General features: G+C 48.6%; 2 protein-coding genes across 2 annotated transcripts in view; one reads left to right on the forward strand and one right to left on the reverse strand.

The window, feature by feature from the left end:
* Positions 1 to 24,151, forward strand: part of SGSM1 (small G protein signaling modulator 1) — an 81,983-nt gene that overhangs the window by 1,254 nt on the left and 56,578 nt on the right. The window contains exons 2-3 of the mRNA XM_025199486.1: positions 17,775 to 17,859; positions 22,850 to 22,942. The gene's annotated coding sequence lies outside the window, so the exon portion shown is untranslated. The remainder of the gene's footprint in view (positions 1 to 17,774; positions 17,860 to 22,849; positions 22,943 to 24,151) is intronic.
* On the reverse strand, positions 1,757 to 15,971 carry LOC102378174 (sodium-dependent serotonin transporter-like). The gene is made up of 13 exons (XM_006015273.1): positions 15,752 to 15,971; positions 12,036 to 12,170; positions 11,141 to 11,360; positions 10,272 to 10,410; positions 9,314 to 9,448; positions 8,036 to 8,139; positions 7,605 to 7,732; positions 6,706 to 6,818; positions 5,841 to 5,972; positions 4,798 to 4,897; positions 4,420 to 4,520; positions 2,788 to 2,955; positions 1,757 to 1,837 (listed from the first exon to the last, which is right to left on the reverse strand). Exons 1-13 carry the CDS (start codon positions 15,969 to 15,971, stop codon positions 1,757 to 1,759), a joined length of 1,776 nt encoding a protein of 591 aa, XP_006015335.1.

Consider the following 24,151-nt stretch of genomic DNA (forward strand, 5'->3'; position numbering starts at 1 on the left):
ATGGCATTTCTCAGCAAAGCCTGTTCACACGTAGTCATGTCAAACAGAACAGTCCTATTCTTGTAGCAGGCACTTGCAGCTCTGTGCCCTTCTGAAACCTGAAGGATTGTGAAGTTGGCTTAGAATCAGACTTGGCAATAAGGAATTCCTCCCATGTTAGTTAGACCTATTCTGAATTCAAACAAGCAAGCAATGATGGAAGCCTATTTTGCTTCCCTTCATTGAGCTCTGCTCATAACTTGTGCTTTGTTTTCTCTTTCAAAGGGAACTTTGATATCAGAACAATGGGTCCAGTGCAGTCCCAGGTGCACCTCCCATGGCATTCTCTGTCAGACTGATCGGATAGGGGAGCCACTATGTAAGGAGGTCTGCACATGTCTGAGAAAAGGGAGAGGAGCTTCTCCAGTGGTCATGGCACAAATCCAGAGCAAGTTCACCCAAGTCAGTGGAATCACCCTTGTTAGATGCACCAGGGAAACAGATCACTGTCAACCTCATCCTTCATCTTAGGCCATCCTGGGAGTCATTATCCCTGTGATCCACCATGCTTCTGGGCCCCTCATGGCGTGAGCTGCTCAGGTTTTGCAAATCTGCTGGCACTGCACTGCAAGTCAGAGTCCGTTACCCCTTGCCCTCATTTTCTGACCAGCGTATTTCCCACATGCAACCTACTGCGCTCTTTGTGCCAGTTGAGTTTGGCTCAAACTGTAAAAAAAATATATAAGCATGCAAGTCCTTGATCCTCCCCACCCTGCTGCTTTCTTCCCTACATTGGTGGAAGGAAGAGGTTCCTACTTTGGAGTCCATCATATCCAGGTGTATGCTCCAATGGCAGCCAGGACAACAGAATATACCAGGCTAGACAAATGTCTCTCAGGGAGGGTCAAGGTATACTCTGATATTGCAGCAGCCTAAAGAGCACCTTGTGACTTCACTGCAGGAAGAGGAAGGGGAAAGGCAAACCTATCTCTAAACAAGAGATCTCCTGGATAACGAAGAGGACAGGCAAGACAATTTGGAAGTGGATTTAGGTTGGAATATAACACAGGATAGACCATCAGTGCTGTAGAGGCATCCAGGTGTAGCAGTGAAATCAGCTCCATTGTGTGGAAAGCACATATGTGCGGTTGGAGAAAAAATGCCTGCCTGAGACTGGAAGAGGGGTATTGTGCTTCCAAAGTCTGTGGTTCTCTTGGGTCTCCCAGCCTGAACCACAGATCTGCCTGATGCTGTCAGTTAGCACTTAGGCAGGAGGGTCAGGTGTGGAAGCAGCTGCCATGTTGTGGCCAGTACAATGCCTTAGGCACGGGGGTGTGATCACGGTCTGCTCTGTAACTGTGGCTGTCCACACCATGACAATGAGACTTCTGGTCAAACTACAATTTTATTGATAACTCAGACACAGGTGAATCCCGATCCTGCTCTCATTGCAGCCAATGCAGAGATCATCTCTGCCTTCAATGGGACCTGGATCAGGACGCTTAGGCATATGATTAGGACACTGACAGTACAGGCTTTTACTGAGATGCATGGTCATGTACAGTTGGTATGGCATGGGTAAACAGTCTGCAGAGAGTGGCACTGCTGTGTGCCTCAGGTCTTGAGATGGCTTTGACCAGTGTGCACAGGTTTTAGAGAGACGCAGGAGAGCAATTCAAATCATGTTGGTAGCTGTTCTCCCTGTCCATGTAGTTTGTTATGTTGGTAATCACAGAGCCGACTGGCAGTCTTCACCTCGCTTCTGTGGGCTGTAGAATTAGGGGACAGGTGACATACGGACTGACTCTGCCGGCTGGTCTCGGATGGTTTTCTCCGGCCGAATGCACTCTGCCAGACGCTAGCAGGGATGAGGAGGAAATGGGTTACCTTCTACAGCTCTGGTGGTGAGTGTCCAACCTGAGCTGTGTGATTTATCTTTCCCATCACAACCATCTACCACTGAAAGCCTCAGCGTCTGGTGCAAATGAAACCAAGAAATGAGGGCATGGCAGCTCAGAGGGGCACGTACCCTCAGGTGACTGCTGATGTGCCTTTCTTCAAGCAAGGTAGCCCCTGCCGTAATCAGGTACTGGGAGGGGGTGTCTTGTGGATGGGGAGATGAGGTCTGTGACCTCAGGGTCAGATGATAAATTCCACTTTGCTTTGTAATGATATCACATTGCACACACTGTTGTAACGTCACTACCTGCTTGGCTTTGGATCCTCATTTCACAGCAGGAACCTGGCAGCCAGCTGAACAGCTAGGTCCAGGGGCCATGACATGGAAGCAAGGGCCACCATCGAATGGTTCTGCTCTAGTGCAGCAATAGGTTTGCTACATGTTGGGCTCTTGTCTTTGAAGGGAACTCTCTCCTGAAGCTGGCAGGAGCATTTTTATATGAGAGAAAGGGAAGGAGAGGCTGACATCTGGGAATTACCTGCTAGAAGCACAGGGACAAGACAGGGGTCAGCAGCTGTTTTGAAAACAGAATTCTCAGTTGGTAAGAGGAGGTCATTCCACCCCCAGAAACAGAAGAGAAAGCCAAGCAGGTGGGAGGAGGTGACTAGACCAAACCCTGGACTCATGAATGTGGGGCAGTCAGACCAGGGGGCTGTGCAGGGGGGCTATTGTTTCCCCTAGATCTGTAACTCTGCAGTTGTGGCAGAGTGTATTTGCATAAGGAACTCCTTTGTGAGGCTGGCCTAGCCTCTCCCATTGCGCTGCACCGAATGCTGGCTCCCAGCCTCCTACAATATCTGAACTACACAGGATTGCATAACATCACATGACATCCTGCTCTTCCTGACCTGCTTGAGAGATCCAGGTGTCCAGACCAGCTTGTAGACCATGTAGACAGGGATGCAGATGAAGGATGATGCTCCAATGAGGTACCCTACTGAGATGCTCCACTCTGGGTACTGGTAGTCAAAGAGCATGAGTGGTGGCTGGTCCAGGAGAGAGCTGACTATTATAAACTGTTAACAGAGCAAGAGAGCTATGTGAGAGGTGTATGATTGCAAGACCTGCATTCCAAGGGCCAATGAAAAGCACATGATCCACCCTGGTTCATGGGGTAATAGCATTTTTGGTAATTTAGAAGTGACTGTATATGATGATGCACTAAAATTCCATTCAACACAGCATCCATGTTTTTTCTCCCTTGTAATACTCATTCATGATTATACCAGGATCACGTACATCTGTGCCTTCTTAGCTGGGATTAATTCCCTGGTGCCAGCAAATTGGCATACAGCATCTCATAAACTCTCAGACTGGTACCCATCAAACTTACAAACTCATGCTGAGTTATTAAAGGCCAGTATGGGGTTTAAATCAACATTTGCCAGACAGGCATTCCTTACTAGCTCTGATCTAGGTTGTCTGTCAGGTTTTCATCAGAGGAAGACCTCTTAGAGATTGCCCCTTTGAGGTTATTTCTCACTGGTGTAACTCAGTCATTCATTTTCCTTCTGCCTTGCTTATAGTACTTTGCCCCTAAAACCTAAGCTCTCAAGTCCTTAACACAGCTATTCATCCTTACAATCCCTCTCCCCCCTGGAAGGCAGGTGATATTAATACATTCTCTCTCTTACAGATGGGCATTCTTTGAAGTCCAGTGTAAGGCTGGCGTTTCAAAGGTGATGGATCCAGTACACAGTGCAGCACTGGAGCTGCATTTAAAATAGCCTGTCTGGCAAGCTGGACCACAGCAAAGCTGATACATTGCAATCTTTAGAGTAGATGGATTTGTTTTATAGAAGGAACACGACAGGGCCAAAATCACTGCTGGTGTAAGCAGGCATCACTTCATTGACTCAAACTGAATTGCAGCTGCCAACTGTGAGCTATGGCCCATGATCTATAGATCATGCAGATCAATACGTGTTGTGCAACCTTTTTATTTGACAAGTGCATAGTCTCAGTGTGTATGGATAGAATGTCATGTTCCCACTTTACTTAGCAAACTTCCTATTGATTTCTGGTTACAGAAAACAAAGGAGGTGACTTTTCGTAAACAACAGCCCTCCTTCCTTATACACCCAAGGGTGACTGAACTGGGGAGCAAGGGAGGGTGAGTGGTGGGTGCAGGCAGACCTAAGCTTGCTTTGACGTCGCTAACACAGGCACTGAAAGCAGTGGAGACATGATGGCAAGGGCTTTAGTTCATAGGGTTGCCAGAGGGTTTGGATAGCCTGTGCTAAAGTGCAAATGCATCCACTGAGCTGATCCACCATAGCTGCTGCATCTTCACAGCCTGTGTTCTCTATATTAGCTGGATGGAGGCTAACTCAGCTGTTACTACATAGGTCATATTGTGCTATAGATGTCCTCCCAGAATCTGTCAGGTCTTATGTCAGCATTCCAGCCGGCACATGCATGGTTAGGTGTCTAAAGGAAAGTTAGCAAGCTGAGCCCCAGCTTGGGACAACAATACTCACTGCTAAAAAGGCTGGGCTGATGGCCACCCAGCAAACCTGCCAGAACATCCCTGGGGCGAAGCCCAGCATGGACTTCACGTCGTTACAGAACCGCTGAATTCCTGTGCAGAAGAAAATGGACCACAGACATCGTGTCACTGCTCGGCAAGGGAGAGTCAGCACCTGCAGAGAACTCACGGAGAAAGCTCACAACTGCCATGCTCGCGAGAGACTGTCCTTTACTCTAGCCTAGCCAAGACTTCTTATATCGCTACAAGAATAAGTCCTATTAAGCCTTGTGCACAGAGAAGCCTATGCACAAGTATTTGAAGGGTCAAGATCTTTGGCTGTTCAGGGGCATCACTTAATAACAGAGGTGTCCAAAGGGAGTTTCCTTACCGTAAAACCATGACACTGCTATTGCTTCTAACAACACTACAGCTAGAATCGAGCATCCGGCGCCAAACTCTTCCAGTAGTTTTACAACGTATGCCCCACCCTGGAATGACAAATGCAAGCTGGCTGTAATGTTAGTGACTCTTAGGTAGACTGGGCAATGCTGGATTCTCTCTCCTTCCACTGCGCTGGCTTTTTCAAGCATTCAATCCATGCACTGGAGGGGAGTTGCTAAGCCCCTTGTGGGGTTTAGGATTGAGGGTGCTTAGGTGAAGGAGACTTTTCTCTTCCTTGAGATATTGCTGCAGGTGCAGTCCTGTAAGAAAGGCTGAGTGAAGGAGGCCGGTCTAAGAGAATCTGCTGCGGTCAGTTGAGAAAAACCAGATGTAAAAAAAACCAAACTGGAAGTGGGAAGCCTTACTTTGAACATTGCCAGGACAAGCCAGCCTGGTGCCTGAAAAAGAAAACCAGGGCTCACCAGTCTACTAGAGTGTTTCCGTTTGAGTGTGTCAGTAAAACAGCGAGATTGGGGAGCTGGCTAATAGAGCTCCAGGCTTTATAAGGACTTTGGAAAAGCCTTTGACCAAATTGCACACAAAGGACTGTTAAGGAAGCTAATTAGGTCTGGGTGAGGGAGGAAGTATGGTTACGTAGCGGCTATGAGGCAACAAGCAAACCGCAGGGTTATGTGGGCTGTGGGGGCTGCCCAGTAACTTGGCCTGGGACTGGTGGTTAGTATGATCTGCAAAATGGAATAAAGTGCAAGGCAGGAACTTAGCAAAGGACTTAAAATGAACCAGGGTAGTGGAGAGTAGGGACGATTGCAAAGGAATCCCAGGGACCTTCTCAAGCCAGGAGAATGACAGCATGACAGCGGCAGAAATTTGGCGAATGCCCTTGTGGAAGATGAAGATTCTCTGCTTGTTCCCATTGCGGGGCTGTATGTCAGCAGCAGCCTGCTCTCCCACGGGCATTTCCCATGCGGCCTGTATGAAGGTCCAGCAGCAGAAGGAGGTGGCATTGAATCCACTCTCTGACATACTCACGTGCGTCAGTGTAGTGAGAGATCCCAGAAAGCACATGGTGATGAGGCCAAGAACAAACAGCTCCCTCCGCTTTGCCAGGATGTGAGGGTATTCATCCATTATTGCTGTGATCACAGCCTCCAAGCCTCCAAACTGTGCAGGAACCAGAGGAAACAGTGGGGGAGCCAGAAAAAGGAAACAAAGGCTCAGATTCTGCACTTGGTGCAAAATTCACTATAACCCCATGGACTCTCTCTGGATATTACATTTTATGATTAGCTCCAAAGGCCTTTCCCTGGCTGCACACTGTCCATCAAGCCTCAAATTTGAAGTATGCTGCACAGATGTTATCCTTGGATAATATTAGGGTTCATTGCGTCTTATTTACAAATGAAAAAAAATTATGGACTCTTACAATAATTGCTGGAGTGAAATAAAAATCATAAAATAGAGGGGACCTTTTTATGCAAACCCATCCTGCTGTGCTTGTCCCTGCTTTCCTAGCCAGCGCTGAGAAAAGTCAACTTCCTTTATCATTTTGGGGGCTCGTCAGCAGCATCACTAGGCTGAGTAACACCAGGGATTACCCACCCCTCAGGGATTATCGCTTAGGACCAATTCCTTGTCCCTTTGAAGTTAATAAAGGGGCCTGGGGGAGGCAGAATCAGCCTTATACAGAGCAGAAATGAGTAAAAGGCCCATTGAAATAACCTGCACATGGGCCATTTTGAGAGGAGAAGAGACAGGGTATTTTTCACAGCCTGTGGCCCTGTTTTTTGGATGGATGCCCAGCACTGACCAGAGTTCTGGCCACGGAGGAATCCTTCAAGGGCAGGGTGCTCTGGAATGGGCACTTAGTCCTTTCCTGGATCATGAAGGTACCTACCGTGCTGTCCAGCCCCAGAGTTATCACCATGAGGAAGAATATGATGGCAAAGAAGGTGGAGCCCATCATGTTGGCGATGGCCTCGGGATAGGTGATGAACAGCAGACTGGGACCTGGAAGGGAGATGCTGGTTATTCCTTGCTCACCAGTTGCTATGAATGTGGTCCTGTGTGACAAAAATCCTGGAGCTTCTGCCTCGTGCCCACTGGCAGAAGTACGGGGATTTTCATGCCATGTTAGAAAAGCTCTTGGGAGAAGATTGTCCAAGGCAGGAGTGAATGGCAGTTCAGTACCCAACCCTCACAGAGAGGAAGTAGGTGCCTCACTCCTCTTTGTGCAGGTGAAAATTGTTCTGTTACTCACACCTGCCAGGCCTGGCCTTCTGCCCCAATTTGTGCCCAAGCCCCCTCAGTGCCTGGTCACTCCTAGGGAAGGCCCCCACCTGAGCTGCCAGCTCACTGCCCTGACAACCATTACTTAAGGCCTGTGAAGAAGGTAGTTTTTCCTTCTTCTGAATTAGATGGGAATAGTCGAGGCACAGGAAGGCAACATAGCTTGCCGGAGCTCATGGGCAACTGGTGCCTCCCGAGTCGGGGGGGGCACCTGCAGAAGCCAGCGGTAGCATTGGCAGTGGGGACAGGGCTGGCGAGCACCTGCAGAAGCTGCCGCTGGTGTTGGCAGAGAAGACGACCCTGTCAGGGGGGGCACATGCCCCACTCCTGTGTCCCTCCTACCAGTCGCCTATGTTGGAGCTCATACAGCAAAGCCAGGGGCATAGCTCAGGATCTGGATTTGCAGGATTGACCATTAATCACCCAGCCCCCAACACATGGTTGCAGACCAGTATCCATTATCTTGGAGGGCAGAAGAGACTATTCCAAGGCTAACGGAGGGCAAACCTTTGTCTTTTGCTACATCTTCTACTTCCACGTCCCTCATTTCAGCCATGTAGCCCAGCACTGTGAAAATGACAAAGCCCGAGAGGAAGCTGGTCAGGCAGTTCACCACGCTGGTGACGATCGCGTCCCTGAAAGGCAGAAAGGGGGAGAGTGACTGGGACGGGCGCCGTTCCCAAAAGCTCCTGCATTTCTAGCTGCAGGAGTTGTTGGCCCAGAGGCAAGAGGATTCTCGCTAGAGGCAGTAGCTGTGTTTGGGCAGGATAACTCGGCTTGCCTAGGAGTAAACAGAGCTGGGTAGACTTTTTTTAGCAGCTGGAACACCACCCAACAGGCTTCCTGCAGGCAGATAAGCTGGTGTTATGTGGAAGCAGGGGAGTCCAGCCTCCGGGGTGCTGAGGGCACCAAAGCAAAGCCCACAGTTGGCTTCTTACCGGTAGCAGTTGTTGTTGAAGTGGTTATAACTGGCCAAGGCAAGAAGAACGCCAAATCCAGGGCCCAAGGAGAAGAAAATCTGGGCAGCAGCATCAACCCAAACCTGGCAGAGCAAGCAGAGAAGCTGGATGGAGGCAGGATTGCAGGTGTCTCCTGAGGGCTTGGGCCCAGCCAGAAAGCCTAGATCCCAGGCAGGCACAGGGCAGGTCCTGCCCAATGGGCCAGGGTGCACAGGGTGTACACCCAGGCGTTTGGGCTGTGACAGCTTTGCTTCCTGGGGTGCCCTGAAACTTTCCCTTTGCTCCAGCTGTGCTCACAGTGACTGGGAAAAGGGAGGGCTGTTGAATGATTAGCCCTGTCTCTGTTATGAAAGGCTCTAACTGGAGAGCATATCGCTGATTACCTTTCATGAAAATGCTCAAGTGCAGCTCTGTGCTAATTACAGACAGGAAATCTATTGTCAGGCCAGCTTTATACGGGCGGGCGAGAACGCGGCAGGAACGGAACCTGGCAGCAAATGAGATGGGTGATCCAATTAAAGATTTGCATTTCCAAGAGCTTGGCCAGCATGCCGCTATTTTGTGCAGGAATAATAAACCCATTACTCTCTGGTTCTCTCATCTGGGCCGGGCATGTGCCCGATGGACCTGCAAGCGCTGGCTCTTGTGTGAACAAGCTCCTTGTTAAAGGCCATTGTCCGCTGAGGTGGCTGGAGCGGATTAGCAGGCCGGGAGATGCAACAGGTACACTTACTTTCTCATTAAAGTATGTGACACTGTGGCTAATGTTTTCTCCCCGGCGTGCTGTTCTAGCAATATCTCCCTGCCAGTTCTTGTCTTTTGTATATTAAGCCCCACACTGTAGTGGAAAGGCCACTCATGGACATTTTCACCTCCATGTCAGACTCAGAGCAGTGTCCTATGACACAGCAGCCGCTCTGTATCATGGGACAGCTTCCATTGCAGCCAGTATTCTTGTGCATCTGATTTTCCCTGCTGTGGACAAGGCTACTGAGTCTAGGCAATGAACCCTGGGGAGTGCGTGGAGCTAGCAGGTCCCCCTTCTGCCTGTCTTGAGAGACACATGACCTCTCTAGGGTCATCAATTCAGTGCTGAAGTTCATGCTAGTTTCTAGTATAAAGCCAAAACAGAGCATTTAACCCTTCCTTGCTTGACTCACAGGCTCTTCCGTGGCTCCTCAAAACTTGGCTACACCCAACAAACACCTGGCTACACAGGGCAGAGCCCTTGAAGGGGACTTGTTTGCTAACACTTACTGCAGTGCTCAGGAGCTTCTCCCAGTTGGGTCGGAGATAGAAGACGACCCCTCTCCATGCCCCGGGCAGAGTCGCTCCCCGAACCAGTAGTATGAGGAGGACAACGTAAGGCAGAGTTGCTGTCACCCACACCACCTGGAAAGCAGGGCCAGATGTCACTGGCAGGGACAAGGGAGGCAGACTCCAGCTGGAGACAGACAGAGAAGACACCCCAGGCCTCGCTGGCCGTGATGGAACTGGAATGGCCAGTCCAATGAACACAACCTGGTTGGAGGGATGCTATTGCACAACCTCGTTATAATGAACCCTGTTTATAACATCCCCCTTTTAACAATCCCAGCAGTAGGAGCCAATTTTTTAAATTACTAAGATGCAGCAAATTGACTAGCCTCTTTATAGCGAGCACCCTCTTTTAATGAGCTTTTCTCCTGGTCCCACAGGGGTTCTGTATAACAGGGTTATGCTGTTCTTTAGCAATGGGCTGAAAGCAAACAGCATTCCTGCAAGATTTTGGCACTATGTGGAGCAAGGAGGCTACCATGAAAGAATGACCTATATCTTTTAAACCCCATGAGGGCAGAGCAGGTTGTTATAATCGATTGGGGGATTTTTGCCTTTCCCCTTTGTTAGCAGGTTGTCACCTATCAGATCTGAGTGCCCAAATGTACTTAGTGTTTGGGTGACTCCTAACACACAGGGGAATCAGTCTGGTTTAGACAACTCTTTGCAATTTGCAGTCCCCCTCTGCTGTGAAGTCAGGCAGCATCACTGAACCTGGTTAACCAGGCTCCTGTGCTAAGGTGTGTGTTTGGGAGAGGCAGAGCATGCAGGGAAGGGCCCTCTGTTTTGAGCAAGGATGCTATGCAGTGGGTCCTCTTCACAGGGTATGAGGGCTCTCCTGAGATGTGGCACTGTCAGAAAGGCCTTTAGGCAGAACTGGAGTTGGAGGCTTGGTTACCTTCCCTGAGGTTTTCACGCCTTTCCACAGGCTGAAGTAAACAATAGTGAAGATGAGGAGCAGGCAGAGGAGGAGCTGCCAGCGGACCCCACCCACATCATACAGGCCGCTGGACTTCTGAATCTCAAGGACCTTCCTCCTGTGGCAAAAGAAATCCAGGGTTAGGTGCTGATCCAAGAAGGGGAAGGCACATCTGAGTCTTGTCACCTGGGGGTCTTTTGTCATGTGGCTGGATCTGTTTCTGCCCCAGGTGTGCCCAGCTTAGACCATTGGAGCTGCAGCAGACCTGCAGAGAGCTTGCTTTAGTAGCGGGTGACTCCTGAACTCTAGGCTCAGCTCCTGACTCAGTGTGGGTAGCGGCCTTAGGCAAGCAAATCACTGAAGCGCTGGACAGACAATACATTTATAGCAGTGTAATAAGCACTGCACCAGCATAAACAAAGGAGCAGGCAGATGACATAAGCCCCTAAACCAGGGCAAATTTGCCTAGTCTGGTGGAGTTTTAGCTCTGCAGGAATCTGGTGTAAAACTCCACCAGCAGAAATTACATTGGGTTAGGTTTTGTCTGTCCAGACTCCTCTTAGGGTAGCCATTTGCTACAAGCCTTACCTGCTCCTCCATCACCTACCAGCCAGGCAGTCAGAGCCACCTGTTGGATGAGCTGCCCCGGGGTAGTTGCGGGTCTGCCCCTTCAGAATCTCAGTCTAACTTACATCAAGATACAAAGCACTGCAAATTACAGTGGGGTATGTGTTTATAAGCCTTTGAGATCCTGGTCCTTCGCTCAGCAGACCTTAGCATGTGGCTGGACCCCAAGGAGAGAAGGAATTTTCCCAGCCCACCTATGTCTTCCACTTACATGCACTTACGTATAAAACTCTTCAGCCGGCGACTTGGAGAAGTTGCTCCAGGTCACGTTGCTCTTTCCAAAGTAGTTGGTGCAGTTGGGTGTGTTCCAGGGGTTGTCGCAGCTCGTCCACGGCAGGGAGCTGGTGAAGGAGGAGTAGAAATAGTACAGGGCCCAGGCGATGATGGTGTTGTAGTAGAAGGAGACGTACAGGCCAATGATGCAAATGGCAAAGCCAATCCCTGTGAGGGGTGAGAGATTGCTTTAACAGGAGATGTGCCTGCTCCTCCTGACTGCCGTGTGGGCAGGGTTCCTGCACGTGGCATTCGGACAGGATAGTGTAGAGTGAGTGGTGACTTTGGAGCCTTCTCTTTTTAGTTCTCAGCTAGAGGCATCATCCTTCTGGAAATCATGCCCTTGCAGGGGATAACCGTGGCCCTGAGAATGCAGTGTAATGGAACAACTTTGGCAATTGTTGGTCACTAAACCATGGGATAAATCTTTGGGGAGACGACTCTGATTTTGAGGAACTCTGTCTGATACAGGAAGCATCTCAGGGGCTGGATCAGGGTCCCTGGGTCTTGATCTTGACAGTGCATGTGAGTCACTGTGAGCAAGTCAGCTCATTTCTCTCTGCACATGAATTTCCCCCTCTGTGAGCGGTGTTTGCTCTAAGTCTGCTGGCCAGCTTGTTGCAAAGCTTAGTTGGTATTTGCAAAGCCCGGTGAGCTAATCGGTTAGAAGGGACTATTGAACTGCTGAGCTCTCTGAGCACTGAGCAAAAATACTTTGGTGAGATGTTGTTGTGTGGTTTGGGCCTGTGGTTGCAGGAATTTCCTGTCATCTGTTGCGTGGACAAAGCAGAGAATTGAGCACATACACTAGAATTAAACTGGGGGTGGGAAGGGGTGTCTTACCTTTAAAGATGGGACAGATCCGTTTCCAGATGGGGATGGCTCCTGTCCTGTGGAACTGTCCCAGGGCCAGCTCCATGTAGAAAAGAGGCACCCCTCCAAAGACGGCCATCAGGGTATACGGGATGAGGAAGGCCCCTACAGAGAGTGAAGCAAAACCATTGTAGTCATCAACAGCAGGGAGGGCAGGTTCACCCAGGCTGGGTGAGTATCAGTGCTGCATACAGGCTCCGGGAAGGAGTAGCCACCCCGGCCCGTGTCAGAGTCACAGGGGATGGCATCGGGGATGGGGGCCTGGCCCTCTTGAAGTCAACAGGAGCTTTGCTGTCAACTTCAGCAGAGGCAGGATTTCACACTTGGTTCCAAGAGGCGGCATCGCCCAAGTGGCTTCTCCAGAGATGTGGGCTCACCAGGGCTCTGCGTCCCCTCACTGCCAATCTGCCACAGACAGTTTTCAAGCCCATTCCTCTCCATGTTTTACTTTGCTAAGGAATCAGGGTGTTCTTTTTTGGAGCTGCAGGGACACACAGGGAGTTTCTGGACTTTGTGTGTGGCTGCATTGTGGCTTAAAGCCATCCTGCTTTTAGTTAGGAAGAGATGAACCAGCTGTAACCCCAAGCAAGACAGCATCAGAATGGGGAGGAAAGAGGCATTAAGCACCTTTCAGGTTTGAAAAGGTTCTATGGAGGAAACTCCCAATGAATATGCATTGTCCCTCTCCCAGATAAATAATTAACATTGTCATTTGCATTTTTCATAATGCAGTAATTACTGGGGCTAGACTTGTACCCACTGGATTCTTTCTAGCTGGAACTGCTTTCTACACTCCTCAGAGTAATCCTGCAGGGAATTAGTTAACTTAGGCCCCCCCGGCTCCACTGAAAGTCCTGTACCCAAAGAGATGGCTGGTCTGACTTGTCTCAGCCAGTGGGCATGCAAGGTTTTCCTTTTGCTGAATGGCCATTGGCAAGGGTCACATCGGAAGATGTGGGCAATTTCATGGCAGCGGTGAATATGAGCAAGGAAGTTTACTGCTCTTCCCAAAGCTGCGTGACGAGGCATGGAGGGACCTGTGCAGGGGTCGTGCCCATGTTGTGTGTGGATCAGGACACCGGAGTCTGGATGAGTCTCTGAACTACCCAGGTCTTCTGAACCTGTGCTGGGACTCTCAGGCGTAGGGGTCTCAGGTAAAGCCCCCAGCACTCCCTGTGTCAGTTGGAAAGAGCTCATTTTCCTCTAATAATCTGGTTCTGGCCTTGGCAGTGTACCAGAACTGCATACATAACACAGTCCAGCATTGCTGCCTTTCACTGCTCCCCAGAAAGACAGAGTGCAAGGGCTTCTTAGCTGGGAAGACTTGAGTGTAGCCAGGTTTGTGAAGGGGAAGGTGTGGAGGGAAAGTGGCCTGGCCTCATAGGAATGGCCTCACTTCACGGTCACAGGCAGGGCTCCAGCCACTACAGCAGTCCATCCAGCTATGTCTGTACAGCACCTGGCACAATGGGGCCCAATCCTGAGCATGGCTGCATTGTGAATATAGGCAGCCACGACACCGGCCACAGGCATTCGCTTGAATGCTGGGTCGTATTGGGGAGGAAGTCAGAGGGGGTGTACCACACTCCAGTTACAGTCAGAACAGGTGTTGCCAGGCAGCTGCTGGGGCAATCACCCTCCACCTTTGGTAGAAGCCATTTCTGTCTGACTTGGACTGAATGGCCACCCCCACATCCCTCTGGGGTTCCAAAATGTCACATCGTTTTTCAGGATTGCAAGTGGCCTGGGAAGGGATGATGCCATTTGGTGACTGATTGTTTTCAGTGTTTGTAACTCCACCCTTCACCTATTATAAATTGGAGAGGCAAACAACTCGGTCTACAAATAGCGCCCCCCTCCCCCGTCCCCGGCATGTCTCCTATAGCAGCTAAAAGTGAGGTTAACTAATTGTTGCTTGAGCTATATGTTTGATGTTGTGCCAGGGGCACTAGGAATCTCCCTACATGATGAGTGCTATCATGCCCCACGTGTGCCCTGCTGGAGGGCAGCAGGAAGCAGTCCGAGAAACATGGAGAAACACAGGCATGGATAACAGAGACGTGGTCCACTGCAGTTGCTGTGCCAGGCTATTTATAGAATCTGCTAATTTGCCGAGGAAGAGTCCGAAAAGATACGCATGCATTGCCTGACACAAGGGAAGCAAAGGCCCTGACCATCTGAATTCATCCAGGCTGCGCTGTCTGATCATCGCTGCTTTGAAACGCAAACAAAAGAGAGCATTCACTATGGACAGGGCGTAAAAGTTTTTTCTGACTTTGCAAATAACTTGCAGGATGCCAGTGTAACAACTTGCCTCATCCTACATTGCCTCAGTGGTTCATTGAGAGAGAAGCAGAGAAATGGGGCTTGATGAAACGAGAGGGTATGCCGTGGAGAAGGAGCTTAGGAGGTGGTCTTTGAACAAGGGTGCTAACAGTTCTCTAAGGTCTATTGCAGGACAAAGGCATGAAGGGAAGGCCAGTCAGTCCAAGCCCAATTATTGTTATTATTTTATGTTAGGAACACAAATGAAGAACAAGTTACATCCGCTGCTTGCACAGGTACTCACTCTTTCTCTTTGTGCCTTTTGGACTTTTTTTTATTTTTTAAGAACAGCATCTTAGTGTTTTAATGTTTTTATAAAATGCCTTTTAGATTTCTACTGTGTGCATGTTTTAAGGTAAATTGACAACAAGCCATTAATTGCTCTCAGTTACACTGCAGTACATCTGGAGTAATCCCATGGATTGAAGTGCAGATGCTTTGAAGCAACACGAATGAATCTGAAATCAGAATCTAGCCTATAGCCTTCGGCATAGCATAATTATTTTCTTGTAATTTGCCCAAACATTAAAGCATGACACCCGAACTCCCACAACTTTCGGCAATCAAATCCACCGTGTTTTCTGCAAACAATGTAAAACATCTTTATTTCCACATTTTTGCACTCTTAAAAAGAGATTTTTCTACTCTTATTTAAAACAGTTCATTGACTAAACAGTTGCTAGAAACATTTTCTAACAGTAGAATTCTGGGGAATTTTCAACTTCAAGTTAATTTCTGTCAGGAAGAAATAATCAGAACATTTAATTAATTGGTTGAGCCTACTGAAAGCTGCTTTATAGACATCTAAATTCAAGTACCATGGACAGCTCTGCGACAAGCCTTTTTGGCTTTATTTTAAAGGACTGTAATTGTACGAGAGATATGCCTATAATCTCAAATCAAGGATATTTGGGATGTTTGAAATAATGATCTTAAACTGCAAGACATCAAACGGGATCAGTTTCACAAACTGGCAAGACCACAAAGTTATCAGCCACTGCGCAGGATTTGACCTTTGTGGTCCTTTTTCATAATTTTCCTTTCTTTTTAATTTTAAATGTATTAATTGCAAAACATGTGGTGTTCTTCCTCAAAGCAGAAATTCACACTTCTAATTGCAGAAGGAAGGGCATCGGGGGAAAAAGATTTAAAACAAGTAGAGGTAACATGGAAAAGAGAGACGCATCAAAGCTGTAGTTGTATCATTCCCTGAAGTTGCCTGGCTCAGGCAGTCATGGCTGTAAAACAACCACCAAGCAAAGGGAAGAAAGAACAAGTTTTCCAAGTCTAAATTTTTTTTTTTTAAAAGCCATTACTTTTCCTTTAAAAGCAGATTAAAATAAACAAAGCTTTGTCCTTACCCCCTCCGTTCTGGTAACAGATATAAGGGAACCTCCAGACATTGCCCAGATCGACAGCAAATCCAATTACTGAGAGGAGGAAATCCATTTTTTTGCTCCATTTGTCCCTGGAGTCTGTCTGGGTCACGAGCGGCACAGGGTTGGCAGCAGAGCCGGGGTTCGCTCCTGTCCCCTGCCCAGGAAGGCTACCAGCCTGAGCTGGAGAGTTCTGCTCTGACATTCTGCCTCCAATGCAAATCTTGCAGGATTCAAGCTGAATAAGTTGGAGAAGAGAAGGATTTTGTATTGCTGATGACAGAACCAAGGAGGGGAGGGTCACACAGACTGGGGTTCTCCACCTCCAGTCTGGAAATTCACACCAGCCCTCAGAAGGACCCATCCTTTGATCAAAGGCAGGAGGGGGGTGGAGAAAGCATTTCATTGAGAGCACGGAGCTGAAATGCTGGGACCAATGTAAGGGCACTGGGTATTGATAGGTTCTCTTTCTAGGGTTTTGCTGTCACTGGAGGGGGATGCTATGCTTGTGCGCAGGACGAGGAGGTTGCAGGGCGGAGTGTGAGATTCATTCTCCTCATTCCTAAGAGACTATGTGGATTTGGAGCAATTCAGCCTGGGCAAAAACACATTTCTTTGTTGGGAGCCTGATCACTGCTTCCTACAAACAGAGGCTATGTAGCAGGCCGGGGATGGCAGGTTCAATACAGACCATGGCTAGGTGTATTTGAACAGGGACCGTGCATTTCTTATATCAGAAGCAGCTTTTCTGCTTTGCTCTTACATTGTCTGGTAAACAGCCCTTTCTTCATCCTTTATTTTTATGATCACCATCATGACATCATAACTAAGTAAAGGACACTGCCATTTATTCACCCAGAGAAAATCTGTGCTGAGATAGAGCTGACTTAAAATGTCATGGTCCTGGATAAGATGCAACAGGCATGATATGAACACAGTCCAAACGCACTGTGTTTAGGTCACAAAACCTGTCCGACCCATTATAAACCAGCAGGCATTGATGCCTTTCTGGTTCCTATCACTGCATTTTTGGAATTATTTCCAATATCATTTAAAATTCCCTCTCTTCATCTACTCCCTGTTTCTTGATTTAGCAAAGAGCTCTGGGTTGTCAGAAATAAATTGTCTGAAATAGAATAATTTTTTTGTGGAGCAAATGTTATTATGAAGGGGATTTCACTATAATGAAAGGTCATTACACTCTTTACAATTTGATTGGCAGAATGACAAATTTCATTACTAACATGAATTCAGCAGAGCAGTTCAATCAAAGCAGGGAAACAAATAACCAAGGGAGCCTTTTGCAGAGGGAAATGGGACGGCTGGTCAAAATGATGATAAAATCTCCTGCCATGATTTGAGGTCGTCCTGTAAATAGTAACACTGAAAGGAACATGAGCTCCGTGGCATTGTGTTTTACTTCCCTTTACACTTCAGGGGCCCAACCCTGTAGTCCTTACTCTGGCACGCTCACCCTTGAAACCAATGGGCATTTAGCTTGAGAAAGGGCTGTTGATTGGTCCCTGCTTTCTGCAGCACAAAATGAGACCATAGGATCAAAGATTTTTACACTCCCTAAATTTGCTGCTCCAGTCCTTTGAAAAGAGCCATGGGCAGTGCAACCATGTTGACTGACTTGTGCTACCTGAGGATACTGTTGTGTTTGTCCAAGTCTGGCCAGAAATAAAATGGCACAAGCCACTGGCATGGGTCAGAGTGCACCTATCCTGACCAACACAGGATATATTTTGAACATAAAGTAAAACTATGAATTATTTGCCATCAGCAGATTCAACAAAAAAAAGTTTAGGTGTAGATTATCAGGTGCATATTCAATTAATACATTCCTCTATCTCCCAGATATGCCTTGAGGTAGTTTTTTGCTAAGAAGCAGAGAGCAGTGGTGCGTATCTTTGCAAGACCTCAGTAACTGCCTACAGCATTGCTTACGTTTTCCTTGCCTTGATCTTGTCCTCCGTGGTTGACATTCTGGTGTCTTCTGTTCCAGCGTCTCCATCTCCCCCTCCGGCCATGCTGTGGACTTTCTTCAGGAGACGTTGCAGCAGCTTCTATGTCTCAGGGACAGGACCCAGGTCTGTATTCCTTGCACATTCAAAATGCCAGGGGAAATCAAGGAGAGGTTTTGGTACACAGGCATCATCAAATCAGCCCTAGAGAGAAAAGCTACTTCTCCCAGTCTCTCAAAGGAGAAACCCTTTAATCAGCACTGTCCTGTCTAAGTTTGTGGCTGAGTTCCTCCCTGTCCAGTTTCCTCCATGCACAGACAAGATGGTGCAAAGGCTGCTTCAGGCAGTTGTGGCAGAAGAGCTCTTGCCAGAGCCCCTTCAGCTCACACTGGCCTAGGATATCTTCGGAAAGCTCTTATACCACACTGATGCACTGAGTTGCTGTTATTTGTATTATGACAGGGCCTAGAGGCTGCAGCTGGGAACCAGGTCCCCACAGTGCTGGACACTTCACAAACAGAGATGGTCTATTGGTGATGCAGCGTGAGGTAGATTGCGGTGCTGTTCCTTTACTCTCAGCACAAAGCTACCAAAATGTTGATTGCCCAGCTAGGAGCCCTGACAGTCCCCAGCGAACAATTTACAGGGAGTAACTGAGGTGAGGCACGCTGCTTTGTGAGCAAATCCCCTCTTTCCTTTAGCCTATTCCTTGTCTGAAGACACGATGTGGCAACACTTGTACTGTGGGATGCACTCAGGCCTGGGGAGGGATCATTGACTGCTCTCTTCAGGTCTTCTATTCCCAAGTGGTGTTGCTCAGTCCTAACATCTCGTTTCTGTTTGATGATCCAGTGAGTAGGTAGGCACTTCTGGTGTGGTTGCGCTTGTGTGAGACCTTGGGGTCTCCTCCCCAGGAATCCTCCTGCCTGCGCCCTGGCTGAAGTGGTTAAACTGGGAAGTGATCTGTGCTTCATTGTCTGGGAGCTGCTGTTGCCTTTATTCATAGGGCGGCAGATGGTTCGGAATTGAATGCGGCTCCTGTGTCTTCCCTTCTATGCAGTCAGGGTGAGAAGGCTGCTTTGCCGATTGGTTCTGTCTGAAGAGTGCCTGTTAGAGAGGCAGGATGCAGTCCTGTTGGTCTGAGGACTGTCTCAGAGGCATAAGTGACAGAATATAGAGAACAGATGCCATAGCAACCATAAAGCAATAATCAGTCTTTTCCCATCATTGATCCTCCCTCTCTTCTGCAAGTTTAAAGGCAGTGCCTCAAATACTTGTGTGTCTGGACCCCTTCCCTGGGAGGCAGTACCATTCCACTCTGCACCACGACAAACGGTTGCTAACGGAGTCTGTGATCAGCTTTGCAATTTGCTACATCACACCATCGAATCACTGCCACTCGTGTCATACCACCGCTTGAAATACAGCCATCTCGGGAGTGAGACAAACTGACTCCCTCCTAGTGGTTTCTGCAGTCTCTCTCATTTTCTTTCTGCCCGTCTTGTAGTGTGTCTGAGATTGGCATTACGGTTGTGTCCTAGGCAGAGCTAGACACCAGCAGGACCTAGTAAGTCAGTGTGACTGAACTCTATCTGTGTGCCACAGCCTGAGACAAGAGGTGAAGAAAAATTCTGCATGACACTAACTGCAGAGGAGCTGCTGGGGCAGGATGCAGTGACCTGACTGGGCTTTGGCTCAGGTGCCAGCATTCAGTGTTCTTACTGAGTGCAGCTGGCAGGATGTCAGATGGCATCCCCAGCAGCTGGCTGCTTTCTAGCACCATGCCACAGCAGTGACTCAGTGCTTACTCAGGCCCCAATTCTTTAAGATCCTTTAAGGACACAAGCAGCCCCTGCTGCCTCCTTGAAGTACCAGCTGAATCAGGCCCTGACTTGTCAGGATGACCTGCCAGGTGCTGTGTGGTCTCCTTCCCTCTTGCAGTCAGTGCAAATGAAAGGGCTCAGCACCAGTCAGGAATGGCCTGAGGCTGCTTTCTGGCCCTGGAGCCATGATGATGTGGTTAAGGGATGAATACTGTGCGAGTCTAATCTAGGACTATCGAATGCTGAGGCTTGATGCTTGGCCTCACATGTGAGCTGGTGCTGGAAGAATTTGGAGTGCATTTACACTCAGAGCTTCCTGCTGCCAGCATGTTGCACTGCCTTTGCTATGCCAAGGAAGACTGCGTCACTGTCCAGCCTCTGGTAGCTGGTGCATGTGGTTGCTCCCAGGCCTTCTGCCAGCTGCCATGGTCCCTGCTGCAACTGGTGCCTCTCCTGGGTGCATTGCCATGTTAGTGGCTTGCCTGTTGTCCTGGGGTTGTTCACTGCCACCAAAAGTACAGGGACATGCTTGTGATTAGGCGGTGTGGGAGTGGATACCACTATCTGCCACCCAAACTCCCAGCAGCGGTCTGGAGCATAAAGAGGTTGAAGGTGAAGAATTCCCATGGTGGGGTGAGGAGGGAAGGGTTAGCAGTTTGGGGGTGAGCATGTTTTGAACAAAATATTAAACCTTTTTCAAGGATTAATAAACAAGGAAACAGCTTTTTGACTGGATTCAGGCTCTCCCTTGCCAAACCTGTTAGCATCTTTTGGCACCTTACGATGGAGCTGAGCAGAAGCAGAAAAAAAGCCATCAGTCTATTTTCTCTGGCCAGGGTCCCAGGGGAGTACAAGCTAAGCCCTGAACATCCATGACAAGATGTTCCAAACTCTCCTTCCTTTGGAAGAGGCTCCAAGGTGCCCAGGGAGGTAGGTTTGTTCTGTAACCCTCTGACTTTTCACCTGCAAGATCCCACTGAAGCCAGTCTTTCACAAAGGGCTGGTGCCAATCCTGCAGGGCCTGGCCTGGGAACGACTGCTCCACCTTATCCTAATACATTCGTTGTCAGTTCGATGGCCAGGCTTCCGCTCCACCAGCCTGTCATCCTTGACGGATTCCACCTTGGGCATCTTTCTGTCAAAGAAGCAACAAAACTCCTCAGAGCTCAACCCACCGGCATCTTGAGTCCCTGACTCTCTCTGTGAACATCGTATCAGTCACCCATGCTGCTCTGCTCTTGCCCACAAGCTGCTCAGCTCTGGTCTGCTTCCATGGCTTCATGTTTTCCAGAGTCAGACCCATGCTGCCACTGTCAAATCAATGAAAGGGGAGCTGTGAAATCCCAAACCTATACACACAGCAAGTTGGTGAAGTAACAGCAGGTACCCAGGGAGGCAAATTTGAGGAGAGCATCAGACCCATAATCTGCTTCTTGCTCATTGAGTCTGGCAGAGCAGCCACAGGGGGAATATCTCCGTGAAACGGTTCTGACTGTTGATCTTCTGCTCCCTAGAATTCACCTTACCATCCCACCTCTCCCCCAACCAAGAGGCCTGGCATTGCAGACCTTATTCGAGCTGAGTAGAGCTGGAGATGGATCTCCCTGACACCCCAAACCAACCTCTGTGGGGCAGCGTGTTGCACAGGCAGCCCTCTGTATTTCTCAGTTTAGCAGACTGCTTCGTTTCCACCTCCCCACACAGGCATTGAACTGTTGAGCAATGAATTGCTGTGTTAAACAAACTTTGGGCAATTTAGTTTTAAGCTGCAGAGACAGCAATGAGCAACTTAATTGACTTAGCCTGATACCCAGAGAGGCAACATAATCACATGAAGAGCAAAGCAACTCACTCTCAGTTAAACGCTTCGACCTTCAGAAAATTGGAAGCCATCACATCTCACTTGGGACGTACCCATCACCAGATCGGGGATAGGCAGCACTCTCCTTCGTGTGGGAGCTGGGACGGATGGCTGGTGGTGGCATGCTAGAAGTTCGCTTACAGGATTAAGAGAGATTTTGCTGCATTAATTTTAATCAACAGCTCTCAAGGGAGGCAGTAATAGCACCCATCTATCCAGGTAGCCCCATTTCCCCCAGGGAGAAAGAAATCAGACCAGAAGAGGCTGGAAGCAAGCCTGGAAGAGAGAAGCTGTCCTCTGTGTGTGTAGAGCTGTGCACCACCTCCCACTGCTGGTTAGAATAAGACTCACTACTGTGGCAGGTGTGACTGCATTGACCGCAAGTGTTTGGGTGTCCTAAATGTCTCAGTCCTAGTCCTAGTGCATGGAGACTTTCCTTCATGTTGCTGGGGGCTATTTTTTGGGAAGCAGAAGGCCCTGATGCTTCAGTGCAGCAGGCAGCCCTGAGGACTGTGTATGCAGCCTGTACCCTGTTCCTGGAGATGCATCCCAGGTCGCTTCTTTCTGAAGGAGGGCTGTGGCATTGGGGCAGAGGAGAGGGTCACTGCTGTGTCTCTGGCATCTGGTTAGGGCCTGCGTGTGTGGTGTGTGCACATCTCTCAGTGACTAGCGGGATTTGCCTGGACTGCAAGTGACCCCCAATGCACCACCCCCATTTTTCATCTCCCTCAGGCTTAAGGGAAATGCAGATGCCACAGGCAGGCCACTGAGAGAAGTACAAAGCTCCTAGAGCTGTGTAACCAACGGGCCGTGTTCCCAAGCAGATGCAGATCAGCCTCCTTGAGCTTTCCAAGGAAGAGTGAAGTCAGCTGGGGCAGCTCAGCTCATTGCTTTACTTCCTGTGGGCAGAAGCAACAGGTTAGCTGACTCTCTGCCCCCTTGTGCAGCGTCAAGACCCAAGTGCCTATCATTAGGGACTACTTTTTTCTTTAAAACTCTCTGGAAGGTGCCAGAGTGCAAATAGCGGCAGGGTCCTGCCCAGCCGGGAGAGCTCTCCAGTGAGATAAGTCCTTCCCCAGTGAATGATGGGAAGTGACAGGTCCTTTCTGTGTACTCTCAGCACATGACTCGCAGCTGCCCATCCAATGTGAATTTGCTAGGAGTGATACAGACAGATTGACAGGGCTGAAGATTTCAGATGCAAAAAATCCTTCTGTACAGGAACCCCAGTGTTTCCTTTATAAGAAACCATCATCTTTCTGCTCCCCAGGGCTTCCAGTCTCTTGGTGCTTTATCTGATTGCACAGGCTGCACATTTACGTCACTCCAAAGCTCAACATGTTGTGTTTATTAAGTCTTAACTTGCTCTATCTAAGCAAAATGAGTGCATCCCAGTGGATCAGTCTTTTTAACATGTGTTATCTCCACACAGATACTCCAGTGGAGGTGACCTCGGTAGCACTCATAATGAGCGTGAGAAGCATGGAGAGTCCTTATGAAATGTTGCAAAGAACTGCTGTTAAGGGTAAGTGTGAAGGGCCTGGGGTTGTCATTGACTCATGCACAGGTGAAGCCAGAAGGAACCATCCGGCCTGACCTTCAGCATAAGACAGGCAAAGAGCCCAGCTTCCATCTAGGCACTGAAGCAAAGCCACCAGATTTGAAAAACCTCTGTTCCCCAGTGGCAACTGCTGGGAGTGAGGCACATTTTCAAATATGGCCATGTGGTTTACTGACCTTACTAGGAACTGAGTTCTGCAGGAGATCTGGCCATAAACCTGGATGGTGGCATGACAGAGATGGTGACTCTGATGAAGCTGGGCAGGGGGTGCATAGAGACGATCTCACTGCTTCCTGCTACACTCACATTGGTCTGTGTCCAGCTGCTGCCTCTTGTTTTGTGTTGATTCCAAGCTCTCGGGCAGGAACCATTTTGCTCAGTGTTTGCACAGAACCTCGCACCATGGGCTCCTACTATACGGGAGTACTGTACTGTGCCGTATAGTACCACTATACAGGCAGTCCTCAACTTACATCGTTACGAGTTACAATGTTTCGTACTTACAGTGTTTATAAATTGACACCTGTTTCAACCTTCTGATGTCAGTTTTGACTTTACAACACTTGATCTAACGCCAAGCCATGTCAATGAACAAGTTCACTGCATCACCCATCTCCCTGGAGAACACATCCCAAGGAACACAAACTTGGGATGTGTTTCCTCCCAAGGAACACAAACTTCCTTGGACACTTTCTTTAAGAAAAGCAGACAAGACTCCAGAAAAACCTGCAGCCGGGACTCCTGAGAAGACTCCAGCCAAGAACCCTTCAAAAAGTCCAACCAAGAGCCTTTCAAAATGTCTAGCAGAGTCTCCTCAAAGAAGTTTTTCCAAATCAATATGATTGCTATTTACAATATAAATACATTAATGTAGCTATATTACTCATCTATAATTGATTGAGTACAAAATTCTGGGTTATTTTTGGTGAAAATAGGGTATTGGGCCTTGGTTCAGGAACCAATTCTCCATTTATAACATTGTTTCCTATGGGAAAATTGGTTCCGAGTTACAACGTTTCGACTTAAGGGTGGGGGGGGTGTTCAGGAACCAATTGTGTCGTACGTCTGAGGACTGTCTGTACAGATAACATATTGACGTAATACACAGCCGTCACCACATGAGCCCTTTGCTCAGGGGAAGAACTGCAACAGAGATGATGATAGTGGGTGCTG

Source organism: Alligator sinensis, unplaced genomic scaffold, assembly GCF_000455745.1.
Source record: "Alligator sinensis unplaced genomic scaffold, ASM45574v1 scaffold628_2, whole genome shotgun sequence".
NCBI lineage: Eukaryota > Metazoa > Chordata > Crocodylia > Alligatoridae > Alligator > Alligator sinensis.